The sequence below is a fragment of the Phascolarctos cinereus genome, unplaced genomic scaffold, assembly GCF_003287225.1.
Source record: "Phascolarctos cinereus isolate Bilbo 61053 unplaced genomic scaffold, phaCin_HiC Scaffold_4;HRSCAF=312, whole genome shotgun sequence".
Taxonomy (NCBI): Eukaryota; Metazoa; Chordata; class Mammalia; order Diprotodontia; family Phascolarctidae; genus Phascolarctos; species Phascolarctos cinereus.
In genome coordinates, this window is record NW_027555847.1 from 210,726,285 (window position 1) to 210,741,204 (window position 14,920).

Below are 14,920 nucleotides of genomic sequence, written 5' to 3' on the forward strand. Positions count from 1 at the left end.
TTTTCATGTTTATATATTCTTATATACCCTATTTGTTTGAGATAGCAAATTCCTCTGCCTTATACTTTTTCCCTCCCTTTTCTTTCTTTCTTAAAACCAAACAGAACCAAACCACAACAAGGCCCTGTGTTTATCTGTGTTAAGTCCCCCTTCTGTGACCCTTGAAAGTAGTAGGTGCACTTGTCTGTTCTCCTCTTGATAGAATGTAATTACTTAGGTGTTTTAGGGTAGCTAGGTGGCACAATAGATAGTACACTGGAAGACCTTAGTTCAAATTGATCCTCAAACTTTTAGTAGTTTTGAGACCCTGGGCAAGTTACTTAACCCTGGTTGCCTCAGTTTCCTCATCTGTAAAATAAGCTAGAGAAGGAAATAGCAACCACTCCAGTATCTACCAGGGTCTCGAAGAGTTAGACATAATTAAAACAACTGAACAATACTTAAGTGTTTAGCCTTTTCTAATTGTATGTGTATACACACACACACACACACACACACACACACCCCTTTCAAGGTTTCTTTTGACGTCTGAGTTTCTACTCGGCAGTAATCATTTATTTCATCAAGAATATTTGAAAGTCTCCTGTTAAAGTTTATTTCTTCCTCTGAAGAATTACGATTTTTGCAGATTAAATTATTATTGGTTGTAAGCCTTTTACTTTTGCCTTTTAGAAGATTATATTTTGAGATTCTTCTTCTCCTTTATGTTAATTGTATCATGGTCTTATACAATCCTGGCTGTGGCCCCTTGGTACTTGAATTCTGACCTTCTGTGCTTGCAATTTTATTTTTTTAATTGAAAGCTCTGGATTTTGGCCATGACCTTCCTAGGTGTTTTCAGTTTGGAGTTTCCTTCAGGAGATGATGAACAGGTTCTTTGTATTTTTACTTTGTCTTTTGGGTCTACTAGATCTGGGCAGTTTTATTGATTTCCTGGAATATGATGGCCAGGTCTTGTGTTTAGTCTTGGTTTTCAGGGAATCAGATGATCCTTAAATTATCCTTCCTCAGTACAGACCTTTTCCAAGTCAGTTATTTTTTGATACTTTAATTTTTTTCCAGCCTTTTGACTTAGCTGTTATATAATTCATTGTCACATAGAGTCATTAGTTCATCATAGAGAATATTACCATGTTCCATTCTATTTTTCAAGGAGTTCGTTGCTTGGGTAAAGCTTTCTATCTCTTGTTCTATGCTATTTATTATTCTCCCTTCATTTTTTTTCTCCCAGACTCTCATTTCATATATAATGTATTTATCTCTTGCTTTCTTTCTTCCAGGCATTCTTAGAGTCCTTGTGACCAAGTCATCTTTTCTTCCTTTTTTTTTTGAAGCTCTGCTTTTAGTTGTTGGGTCAGGTAGGCCTTGTTTGGTTCTGTTGTCTCTGTAATATGGATACCACAGCTAAGTTAGAGGATGGCTATTACGAGGCCCCACACTCTGCCTCCATCTCAACCTGCTGGCAGTCCTTTGAAGGCTCTGGCCTATGCTAATTTCCATTGCTGTGGCCCTCACGGATTCTAGTCATACATTAGAGGTCATGCCAGCCTTAGGTCACTGCAGCACTCTCATACAGGCACTGATTCAGCATTCCTGCTTTGGCTCTAAGTACTCTACAGAAGGCTTTGTCTCCCTCCATAGTGACTCACAGCAGTTAGATCTGTCACCTGCTTCTGTCCTAACGGGCTAGGTCCTAGATGTAACATCTGGCCATTATTGGAACGTATACTGACTTGTAAGCCCTCTGTCCAAAGCTTTCTTCAGGACCACTCAGGTGAGCTTGCTAGCATCCCTGATATAGTCCTTTCCCCATCTTTCATTTTCTTCCTCTTTCCCCAGATTTTTAGCTGGCTTCCTGGATGCAACACCTCTTATTTGCTCCTGCTGATTCTAGCTGTCTTTTTGTATGGACTGGATTTTCTTTATCATTGGTCTTTTCTGACTTCTTTTCGGATATCAGAAGGGGCTTATGTAGGAAAGTTAGATTTCCCTGTGGTCTTTCATGTCCCTCTCTTGACTGGAAGTCTCACTTCTACTGATTTGAAATGAGCTTTGGTTTTAGAATTTGTTTTCTTCTCTAAATGTTTCTCATGATGTGTGTCTTGGATTTAGTATTGAGATAAAGATAACAAATGATAGGACCTTAAAGGCAAAAATGTTGATTTTTAAAATCCTCTTACTCTGGCTATCTATTAGCCAGTGATTGTGAAGGTAACTATAAGGAGGATGTGGGTTCCCTTCTTAATCTTAGAAATTGACTTGTACTTATTCTTGGTCTCAGCAGTAAAATAAAGGTAAAGCTCATACAGAGTATAAAAAAGGGAAAGCATAATGGTATATTGTCTATTCAAGTTAACTGCAATTTTCTTAGAAAGGAATGTGCAAGACAGCCATTTCAGGCATTTAGAAGATTCTTATAGAAAGACTGAAGACAAACTTCAATAATTCTGCCACAGAATAAGAGGATCCAGATAAACCACAGATTTACACTAAACTAAATAGAATTTTAAAGCTGGAAGGGGCCTAACCCTATTCTCTCACCTTCTAGATGAGGAAACCAGAAACTGATTTCTGCCCAGAGCAGAAATTATTTAAAGTCCCATGCCCACGAGGAAGAAAAATAACATTTGGGGGCATCTGGATCTGCAATTTTGTCAGTGTAGCATATTTTCTGTGTGGAAATGCTTTCTGCTGCCTATCACTGATGCAGATCAGTAATTGTTTTGTATTTTATCATCTTAAAAAGATATATCAGATTGAAGCTATAAACCCAGGTCTTCCTGACTCCAGGGCTATATCCACTGTTCCACATTGCCACATACCTCCGTGTTCCTCAAATGGATCTGTGATCTCACCAATTCAGGAGATCCCTCCAGGGATACAGATCAAAACTCCTCTCTGTCTGCCCATCCTATGCAACTCTTCACTGTATTCTCCTCATAGTTCTCCGTGGGCAGTCTACCCATAAATTCAAAGTTTGACGCAAAGGAAAAATTGCTTTTGTAGAGATCACCAGGATTCAGAAAGTCATCCATCTCTGTGAGATGGTTCCATTGCAGTCCTTCCTGGAGGCATTGGAATACCTTTATAAATGGTCAAAATTTTTTGACAAAGCTGGTGCATATTAAGTTGAATGATGGGGCAGTTGCATTGACATTTCTGTTAACTTTATTGTTTAACTTAGTTATAAATTTATGAATATTACATACGAGACTATAATTAATATATAGCAATATATGGTACTCCATATATGAATTTCAGAAATTAATAAAAAAAATTGTTTAACTTAGTTATAAATTTATGAATATTACATACAAGACTATAATTAATATATAGCAATATATGGTACTCCATATATGAATTTCAGAAATTAATAAAAAAAATTGTTTAACTTAGTTATAAATTTATGAATATTACATACAAGACTATAATTAATATATAGCAATATATGGTACTACATATATGAATTTCAGAAATTAATAAAAAATATTGTTTAACTTAGTTATAAATTTATGAATATCACATACAAGACTATAATTAATATATAGCAATATATGGTACTCCATATATGAATTTCAGAAATTAATAAAAAAGAAAACTATGAAGATGCAGTCACTTGTTTATCCTCATTAGATGTCTAGAAATTCCTTCATGCTCTCAGATTCTATGATGTATGGAAACTGTTATGTCTGATGTGTTGTGTTTTGCAAAGGTTTGGATCTCAGCCAAGATGAGTTTAATTGGACAGTTTCTGCTTAACAATAGGGAATTGTGGTCTTGATCTTTTTGAGATGCCATTATCCACAACTGGCTATTTTACAGCACCTCGGTAAGTAAGTATTGCCAATTTTTTGCCAACATAAAATCAATTCCATTTGGCATCTGTCAGGAGGGAATCAAATGAATAATCTGTGCCATTCTGTCATTCTGTCCTACTTGGCTTAAATATTTAATATTATCTAAAATAATAAAAACCAAGATCAGAAAAATAGAAACTCATTCTTCCCTGCTACTTTATTTTATATTAAAATGCAAACACAATTAACAAAATTGTTGACTCATGTTTATCGTTGGTTAGTAAGTGGTGCAATGGAGAGAATGCCGGGCTTGGAGTCAGGAATACCTGTGTTCAAACCCAGTTTCAGACATTTCCTAGCTATGTAACCCTGGGCGAGTTACAACTTCTTTCTTCCTCAGTTGCCCCAACAGTAAAATGGGAGTCGTAAAAGCACCTATCTCTTCAGGTTGTTGTGAGGATCAAACGAAATATTTGTAGTGCTTAGCATAGTGCCTGGCACCTAGTGCTTAATAAATGCGTGTTTCCTTCTTTCTCTATGTTATTTTGCCCCAAAGAAAACAGTGACTAATCAAAATGTACCTGTGATCCAAAACCTAATTTTGGACAATAGTTTAAACTTCTTCATCCACTGAACCTTATACCAGCAGAGCTATTGATTTTTTTTAATGAACTGATTTGTGTCACCCATACTTTCTCTCTTCCTACCCTATCTACCAATTTCACTGCTATCAAATTTTTTTTAAAAAGGCAATTGGGGTTAAGTGACTTGCCCTGGGTCACACAGCTAGTAATGTCAAGTGTTTGGTCTAAGGCCAGTTTTGAACTCCGGTCCTCCTGACTTCAAGGTCGGTGCTCTATCCACTGCGCCACCTAGCTGCCCCCTTGCTGTAAGCTTTTAGGTTGAAATTTTGCTCTGCTCTGAGCATATATTATGGAATTGAAAGTAATTGTGTTCCTAAGCTATAACTAAAGGAGGAGCCTCTAGGTAAAATAATACATGTTCAATGGCATCACGAGGCTGCCTTTTTATAACTGAAGTAGATCAAGTTCTCATTTGTAAAATGAAGATATAGTATTCACACTACCTACTCACAGGATTGTTTTGAGAAAAAATATGCTCTGTAAAGTGATATTTAAAGGTGAGATATTGCTATTATTTCTCTATGAGAAAAAAATGCCTTTTAAAAAAAAGAATTCTGGTTTATAAACAGCATACTTAAGAATTTGGGTATCTCTTACTTTGTCTTTGATGTTGTGGGGACAGCTAACATCTGTGAATCCTATTTGGAGCCTTCAGGGACTTGAGTTTATGAGAATATTTTCCCACTTTTCTTTTTTTTTTGTTTCTTATTATTAGAGGAAGAAGTTGGAGAAGACAGAGGGAGAGAAGAAAAAAGGAAGGAAGGAGAAAAGAAAGGGAAGGAGGAAGGAAAGGGAAGAGAAAGGAAAGGAGGGAGGGAGGAAGGCGGGAAGGAAGGGAAGTTTTTTTTTTAATTTTCTGTTAATATATAATAATAATTTTTGTAAATGTCTTCCCTCCTCATTTGAACTGAACCTTGCCTTTCCTTTAACCAAACCAAACCAAACCAAAAACACACACACACACACACACACACACACAAACACAAAAACAGAAACACCTGATGTAGTGACAAAATCTGACATTGTATGCATTTCAACCATTACCACCATGAATAGGGAAAGGCAGTTTCATATCTTTTCTGAGATTATTCTTTACCTCTCGATGACTTAAAGTTTGGCTTCCTTGAAGGAAGGGAATCTTGCAAATGCCATACCCTCTTCCCTTTCAGAAGGGAAATAAATATTGCAGTATGTCAACCGACTTAAGCAACTGAGAAAGAAGCAGAATGACATAGTCTTTAACCCAAGATAATGAATTAGACCCCAGTTATAGTCAATTTTTCTGCCCAGAGGCACATGAAGTAGCATAATAATAAGGTTTATAATTTGAGGGCCATATAGCATAGTTGGAAAACTGCTGAGTAGAACACCTGCTCCAAAATATCTTCCTTTTTTGGTCTTTCATATTGCCCTAAATTGCTAGTGTGTAAAGATTCATTCTTTTGGATTTAAGGCACTGACACCTGGGATCTCTGGCTTTACTTAAAACTTTAAGAGCTACCGCCTTTAGGAGGTCATTCTGTGTCCTTTCATCTACCCTATGGTTATTTTGTGCATTCTAATTTATGTTTGTGGTGTCCCCTCATTGGGGAGAGAGGTCCTTAAAGGCAAATACTATTTTTGCTTTTTCTTTATATTCTCATCATTTAATACAGTATCTGATAGTAAGCACTTAATAAATAAGTATTAATTGATTGATTCTTTTAAGTGTAAATACACCTGGGAGGGATAACACAAAAATCATCAGTCCATTTTTCATTCATATAAACAAAAACTTCAAGAGAGCATTTCATGAGTACTAGTAGAGAATGCAGATGATAAACATTTCTCATCATTGGTTTTGTTTCATTTTAATGCAGAAAAAGACATTAGGGCCATAGCCAGACAATATTTTAGAAACAATATTTTAGAGCTGGTTGGTCAATACGAGAAACAAGTGATGTTAATATAGCAGTTGGCATTTGCTAACCACTTATCAGATGGCAGACTAGTTACAAGTACTCAAAGGTTGCACTTTCTCTTATGATGTATACTGTTTTCTAATATCTTTTCCCTTCTACCATGTTAGTAAATCACAACCCCATTTCCCAACTAGTTGCCATCACTGGGGTGATTTCTTAGAGGGCCTACACAAGGATTATTTGACTGCTTGGGATTAAAGTTTTTGCTATCTCTTTTACTCTATCTGAGCCAGTGTTGAGAACGGTATCCTGAGGGAATATCATAGGATAATATAATACCTGGAAGAGACCTTAGAATCTAAACCAGCAGTTCTCAAAGTGTGATCTGAGGACCCTTGGGGGTCCCCAAGACCTTTTCAGGGTCCATAAGATCAAAACTTTTTTCATAATAATATTAGGCATTTTTTAAAAACACTCCTCCCTTTTCAACTACATATCCATGTAAAGCTGAATTTCCTTCATATGCTCCAACTAAAACAACGTACTAATTGAATGCAGAAGCAGATATGAGAATCCAGCTGTCTTCTATTAAGCCAAATATTAAAGATATTTACAAAAATATGTAAAACAATGCCTCTTTTCTCACTCAATTTTTTTTGTTTTGGAAAATATAGTGGTTTTTTTTCACTAAAAAAAGTTACCTCCACTAACATGTGATGAGTTTTATTGTTAGTTTTAGAAGAATTCATAAACATTTTAAAAATGTATCTGTTTTAATGTCTACTACAGTAAATATTAATAGATATAACCCACAAATAAAAGCTCTTTAGGACCTTCAATTTTTAAGAGTGCAAAAGGGTTCTCAGTAATTTTTAAGTGTGTAAAGGGTCTTTATTGTGAGCATAAGTTAGAGAACTGTTCATCTAGACCAACCCTATCATTTTACAGATGAGAAAACAGAGGCCTGTGTAGGCTAAGTAACTTGGCCAAGTAACTTACCCAAGATCACCCAGGGTAGTAAGTAGACTATCCAAGATTTGAACTCTGGTGCTCTGATCCCCAATTTATTGCTCTTTTCACTCTACCATACTGTTCCCATGAATAGCTGCTTGCTTTCAAACATACTTTTAAAAGCTCAGAAATTGAATGTAAAAAGTGATGTTTTGGTTGCAGAAGAAGGTACTGAACTAAGAGTTACTAGGCCAGGATTCTAGTAGGGATTCATTTTTTGTTGTTGTTCAATCATGTCTGACTCTTCATGACCCCATTTGGGATTTTCTTGGCAAAGCTACTGGAGTGGTTTTCTTTTCTAGTTCATTTTACAGACAAGGAAACTGAGGCAAACAGGGTTAAGTGACTTGCCCAGGGTCGCACAGCTAGTAACTATCTGAGGCTGGATTTGAACTCAGGTCTCCTGACTCCAGGCCCAATACTCCATATTGTCTCTCACCTCAGCATTACCTTGTACTTATTTTGCATGTACTTATATGTGTGCATGTTGTCTAACATTATGGAATGAGAGGGTGAGGATTGTTTCATTTTTGTCTAACATTTTAACGAGATAGCTCATAGTAGTAAAAAAAAAATGCGTATGATTGATTTCCCAAAGTCACACAGAGAATAGTATATAGTATAGCCAAATTTAAAGCCAGATCCTATAGGTCCAAATGCAGTTGTTCTTTGTATTGTATGGCACAGTTTCCAAACATTTATTCTGTGTATAGGGGGATGAGGAAGGGGGAAGAGATAAAAATACATGGTCCTTCAGGTAGCTGGAGGTGTAGGCCTGGAGTCAGGACTGAATGTTTCAATTTGGAAGTCGTCTGCATCGAAGCAGTAGTTGAAGCCGTGGGAGTGAATAAGATTACCTAGGAAAAGAGAGTAGAGGGGTTAAAAAAAAAAAAAAAACAAAAACCACACACACATTTGAAGAGCTCTCCTTCCCATTAAAGGTTTGAACTGCCCTTCAGATAGACAGTTAAGGTGGAAGCACTGAGAATAGGAGCTTTGGGAGGCAGGAGGAAGGAAGGATGTTGGAGCATGAGGTCCCGTCAAGAGAAGACTGCTGAAGACAAGCCCACTGTTCCATGATTTTGCCTGGTAAAGGTGCTAATCCTACCCACTGTATTTGTAAAGCAAGTAATGGCACTAGGGAGCCACTGCACTAAGAAATTCTATCTTTAATATGAACCCCTACCCCAACTCCCCATTTATCTTCTAAACAGTCTCCATTCCTGACCTAATGTGAGCAAGTACAGGTTCAAGCCAGGCTACCACACATAAAGAACTTATTTCTACATGGACTAAACCATTTTTCTCTGCCTAACACAAAAATACTTGGGGTAAAAAAAAAATAACAATAGCAAGGCATCAAGCAAAATACTGCTTCCTGGGTATTATTCAGGTGAGGGAAAGTAGAGAGACATTAAAATTTCAGGGAATTGTATCAGAATTTGATGTCCTAGAAATGTATATGTATAGCCTATATCAGATTGTGCTCATCTTGGGGAGGGTGGTACAGAGGGAGGAGAAGAAAAAAATTAAACTCAAAAGCATATGGAAGTGATTAATAAATCAAAATAAATTAATTTATTAAAAAAAAAAAGGAAAGAAGAATTTGATGTCCTTTTCTGTCATTCTGTCTGAGAACTGTCTTGTCCTGCCACTGCCCCTTCCCCTGCCCCTGGTCTTATTGTGGTACAGTCTGTTGCCTAGGGAATGGAATAACATCCCCCATAGACCTCCCCACCGGACTACAACAAGAGTAAAGGAGGAAGTAGGAAGTGTGACCAGAAGCTAAAGTCCTTTGGGTTAAATATTTCTCCTAAAAATGGAGGACTGAGGATCAAGGATAGGAGGAAGTGGTAGGTAAGTATGAATATCAACTTGTGGGTCCTTCTTACCAGAAGACTATAGGAAGAATACTGGGCTAGGAGGTTGTGCAGGCTGGTGTTATCTTACCTCAGCTGCCATCACTGGATCCCCAAATCCCAAAGACACTGGCAGAAAAAGCATCAATGCCTGCCTGGAAAATGACCCGTCATACCCTTGGACAAGTGGACAGAACCCTTATTCACCCCTTCAAGAATTCTTGTCCAGAAGATCATCATCATTGCTGGGGAGATATAGGTGAAGTAGTTTATTCATCTATTTCCTGATTGGACCAGAGTTTTTCTTGTCCTAGCTGATGGAAGCTTCTTCTAGGAAAGGTCGGAGAAGACAGAGGAGAAATTTATCACCAATCTTCTTGAACTCAGCATAATTGTCTAGTCTAGAAAGCCTGGACTACTCACCTAGCCTTTCAGAGAGTCTTTCCACAGCTCTCAAGTTACCATTTTTCACAAAGCAACTTAATAGTATCCCAAAATCACAGAATATTAGACATTGAAGAGGCCTTAGATCTCATCTAGTCCAACCTCCACTGATATTATAGAGGAGGAAACTGAGAATCAAAGGGATAACTTGTCCCAAGGCCACATGGGTACTGAATAACCATGCTGAGATTCAAACCCATTTCTTCTGATCCCAAGTCAAGAGTTCTTTACACTATGCCAAGCTGTTCTCAGTGGCTTGTCAAACTAATCCTTTCTAAGGTCTTAGTTGATAATAATTTAAGGAATTATCCTTTCCAGAAATAACAGAATTTCAAGAGGAGGTCCTTGAAGACACAAAAATCTCTAAGAGTGGAATTTCAGGCATTAATAACAGGCCAGTAGGATAAAGATAGGCAACTACCTACTTAAGAAGCCAGCCTTTTTTGTTATGATTAGTTCTTATGTATTAGTGGATGTGAACAGACTGCAACATATATCCAATGATGGAGAAGAACTAGAATAAAGGAAATGTATGTTAGAAATAGAAGGTGGGCTGATCAGAAGTTGAATAATAACTAAAGGTAGCCAGCTCAAGTGCTCCATTGGTATTCTTGCAATTGTCAGGAGAAATAGAGGAAAGACTTTTGGGGGGACCCCTATGGCAAAGTTATGGGAGTATATGAACAAGTCATATAGGATTAGCAGGCAGCTAGGCAGGCAGCAGGCTGGATAAAGCATTTGACCTGGAGTCAGTAAGACAGAGGTTCAACTAAATGTGGCCCCAGACAATTACGGGGACATCACTTAAATCTCTTGTCTCACTTTCCTCAACTGCAAAACAGGGATAACAATAGGCTTTACCTCTCAGGATTGTTGTGAGGATCAAAAGAAATAACTTTGTAAAGTGCTTTGCAAACCTTAAAATGTGGTATAAATGTTAGCTATTGTTATTATTATAATCTACACCAAAGATATCAAACAGGCATCCTGGCCCCTCAGTACTCCTGAGTGTGACCTAAACCAGATTAAAATGTAATTAGGAATATTTAACAAAATAAATAAAAATACAATAGAATGTAGATAATGGTAAGTAGTTTTTTTAAGTCACTATCCACCCTGTGGAGGGATCCTTATGTATGGTTTAGTGACACCCCCTCCCCCACTTTTGACACCGTTGATCTACTTCATTGGAGGGAACATCCAAATCCATGAGATCACAGATCCATTCGAGTTTCTGAGTACCTCTTCTCAAATCCACTCTCAGTTCCTGAACATTAGTTTCAATTGAACCAGTGCTGTGACACTTGGATCTCATTCTCAGGCCTTCTGTGGCCCCTAACCTCCAGCAGAGTCTTCCACAAGGCTTCAAGGAGACCAACACTAGTTTGTAATGATTCTTCATTTGGTCCTTTTGCCCCTTTCACCACACTCCTATCCCTTGGCTTTCTAAGATCCCTCCGAAAGTGTGGTGTTCCACCCTGCCTTGCTCAACTGAAAAAGTATTCCATGCTCTGGACCTTTCTGTCCTACTTTCCAACTCATGCCCTCACAAAATCTTCCCTGTCTTATATAACTATTCCTTCAGAGTCTTGCTCTTAAGTCAGCTAATCTAATAAAAGAATTTAAGCTAAAGGCTAAGTTGTTAATGGCCACTAATGGCTTAATGTTTCACCCTTCCAGGTAATATTTGAATTGTATGCAAGACTGTCAATGCCTTAACCCAAAGGAGTGATTAATGGTCAAATTTTCAGACTTATTGAAGACCAGTATTTTTGGACAAAGTGACTTTTTGGTACCCTTGATATCATATCAGCTAAACATGTCCCACCTTCTCTTATGCTTAGAGCCAATCCTATATCATTGCCCTTTCCAATTCCTGCCATAAGTGTACTTTGAGACTGAGGATCTTATTTTCAAAGCTACCATTTTGAATGATGCCTATACCTCCTCCCCTGTCACTTTCTGAACTTTGAAATGACAGAATTTCACTGCTTATATTTCACATCTAAATTGTAATTTTTAGCTCTTTCAAGGCAGGAACTGCATCTTTCAGTACTAAAATTAGGGATATGCTAGAGCTACCTTGAAGGAGCAGAGAGAGTCTGTTGTTAAATTTTCAGTATCAGCATTTACAATTCTAAAATCAGCAAATGCTACAAATCAGTGTTTGATTTATTTTCTCTTTGATTATCTAGAATTAAGGAAGTGATGGAGAAAATATTAATTCAAATTAAAAAGTGTGTTCCACGTATAGCCAATTGTTATTTACCAGCACCGCCCTGATTAAAACCTCCCATTATTATGACACTTTACATTTTTCAGAGTTCCATGTCCATAATCTGATTTTATTCTCATTTTTAAAACAAACCTGTGAGTAGATATTATAATTCTCATGTGATAGCTGAAAAAAGCTGAGATGCAGAGAGGTAAAGTACTTGTCCAAGGTCTCTCATAGCAGATCAGCCTCAGAGTTAGGACTAGAATTCAGGTCTCCTACTTTCTGGTCCAGTACCCTTGCCAGCATATGACTCTATCTTTTATTTGATTTGTAACTCAGTCCATCTTGCATTTCACCAAACTAGCAGGTGATATGGGACTTTACATACAGTACTTCTCAATCAACTATTATATAAAAAGGAGGTTCTGAGACTTCACTAGGCTTCCCAAGATTCTAATGGATTTTTCATTTTAGCAGTCCCAGCTAACTTCCCTAGTCTATCGGGTGAAGTGTTACTCAGCCATCCTCACATTTTCTTAGTGCTTCTCTGAAAACTTCAAATACAATGAGCATAAACAAAGAAATCCAAAATAAAATGCTCTGCAGCATTGAATTTAGTGTGTTTTCTCCTGCCACAATACTCTTAAAAGAACACTAAGGATACCCAAAGAAGTTGCCTTGTTTCAGAATGTTTGCCGCAGGATATATTCACCATGTGCCGATTTTCCTTCATAGGAAACTATCTTGGGAGTATTCTAAAATGGCCACACAAAGCAGAATTGGAGTCCAGATGCAAGATAATGAAAGATTTCCTCAAGACCTTAGGTAAGGATCTAACTTACCTGGGTTCCCAAATGAAAGTAATATTTACTCACAAGAGGGAATTGATATCATTTTCATTTTTGTTAAGTACTCTGGAATTTTTCCATAATACTATCCTATATGGAACAAAATTTAATATAAGGCTAATGTGTCTTGGATTCCATATCGGGGAGAGGCTGGTTACTGCTATACCAAGATACCACATTATGAAAAGGTCTCCCTTATAAACTGGCTTTGAGCATAAACTCTGGAGACTGATTCATTCATAATAGCATTTCATGAGGATAACTGGGAGAAAAGCAAAGGAAATAAGAAAACTTTAGGATTATTCAAAAGAAATAAAGATTATTTGGAGGCCTGGATCTGGTGGTGAAGCATAGATAGGTTAAATTAAGAAAACAGTGAATTGGAATTATGAGTAATGACCAAATGGAATTTGTGTTTTATAGTGTGAAAGAAAACACTGATGCAGGCCTTAAGAGGCAGGTAAGTTTGCAGTTTATCGATGGAAGCCCTGAGAAAACAGATAATAAATAATTGGTTTCAGACGTCAAACAGACCCAGGACTTGTTAAAAAAAAAACTGAAGTTATACAACTAAGAAGAAATAGTTACAAATGATATCCTTAGGGGGTTGGTGGTGGGTGGAGGGTGGTTTTGTTCCAAGGACCTTCCCAAATGATATATCTCAACTTAGAACATCTGGAAAGTTGGGCTTGGCAGAGCAACATTAGGACAGGTGGGAGCATGGAGAAGGTTACACCTAACTGACTCAGGGAAAAATATCTATGTTCGAAATTCTTTGAATTGCACCCAAAGGAGGGAGAAGCAATAATTCCTCCCAAATGTGTACAGACCAAGGGACTAGCTGTAGGGGTGGGGAACCTGTGGCCTGAAGGCCACATAGGTCCTTGGGTGCAGGCTTTTGACTGAGTCCAAGTTTTACAGAACAAATCCTTTTATTAAGGGGAGTTGTTCTGCGAAGTTTGGATTCAATCAAAGGGCTGCATTTAAGGACCTACAGGGTCACATGTAGCCTTGAGGCCGAAGGTTCCTTAACCCCTAGACAAGTAGTATCTGTCTTTCGCATAAATATGCCCCTAATAAATGTTTGCTGCTGATTGACATGAAATTTGCAAAGATGGAAATAAATATGGAAATACTGAATGAAATTCAAAATTTTTTCACATTTTTTATTTTGTTTTTCTAAGAGAGAGAGGAAGGCAAATTTTATTTGCGTACTGAACATGAATATAAATGGATTTTCTAGTTACTTTCTCATCTTCAAATGAGATATTTGTAAAGTGCTTAGTACAGGACCTGGCATATATATAAATGCTAGCTATTATTATTATTATTATTATCATTATCTCAGATTTTTTGATTCTCAACTTCATTCTACCTTAGCCACCTATAAAGGACATTACCCAAAATTGCTCCAGTTCTAAATTAATTAATTCAGTTAAGTTCACATTTTTAAAGTATCTACTATGAACAAGGTACTGTCAAGATCTAAATCTTTGAAATTCCCCTCTTATTATAACCTCCTGTCTTTCCATCTTTCCCATTGAGTTACTACTTCCTTCAGTGAGGAATGCCTGTAAAGACAGGTGCCCTTCTATGTCTTCTCTTCTCCAGGATTAACCTCTCCAGTTTCTTCAACTGATGTTCATATGGTATAAATGTGAGGGCCTTCAGCATCCTGTCCTCCTCTAGACACTTCCCATCTTGTCAACATCCTTCCTAAAATGTGACATCCAGAGCTGAATGAATTATTCCATATGTGGTTTGACCATAGCAGAGTTCAATGGGACTATCAGCTCTCTTAATGAAACCCAAGATTGCATTAGATTTTATTGCTGTCATATCATGCTGTTGGATGGACAGTCCATAGATTTGGTCCAATAGTACATGTGTCTTGAACAGATGCTGCGCGTGGACAATAAGCTGGTCCCAGAACTGACCAGGAAAACAGCAGGCTAGATTACCTTTAGGAAATTCTGCCATGCTTTTAGTGACCTCAAATTTCTCCCTGAAACAAAAGCTCCTCTTTTAAACAATATTTTTCTGATGTATGAATATGAGTCACAGATTCGTGGTCCCTGAAGAATAAAAGTTGAGGCACAATGAAGAACCACATGGTAGGTGTGAATAAGATACAATATAATATCAATCAAGAATTAGACAAGAGGAATATAAAGGATGTTATCAGAGACATAAAGACA

At 37.3% G+C, this 14,920-nt stretch overlaps 1 protein-coding gene across 1 annotated transcript in view; it reads left to right on the forward strand.

Annotated features, from left to right (window-relative positions):
* Window positions 1-9,061: 9,061 nt before the first annotated feature.
* Window positions 9,062-14,920, forward strand: part of VWA3A (von Willebrand factor A domain containing 3A) — a 72,532-nt gene continuing 66,673 nt past the window's right edge. Inside the window, exons 1-3 of the mRNA XM_020965392.2 lie at window positions 9,062-9,210; window positions 12,610-12,699; window positions 13,146-13,182. Coding sequence (XP_020821051.1) covers window positions 12,635-12,699; window positions 13,146-13,182 — 102 coding nt within the window. The 5' untranslated portion in view covers window positions 9,062-9,210; window positions 12,610-12,634. The remainder of the gene's footprint in view (window positions 9,211-12,609; window positions 12,700-13,145; window positions 13,183-14,920) is intronic.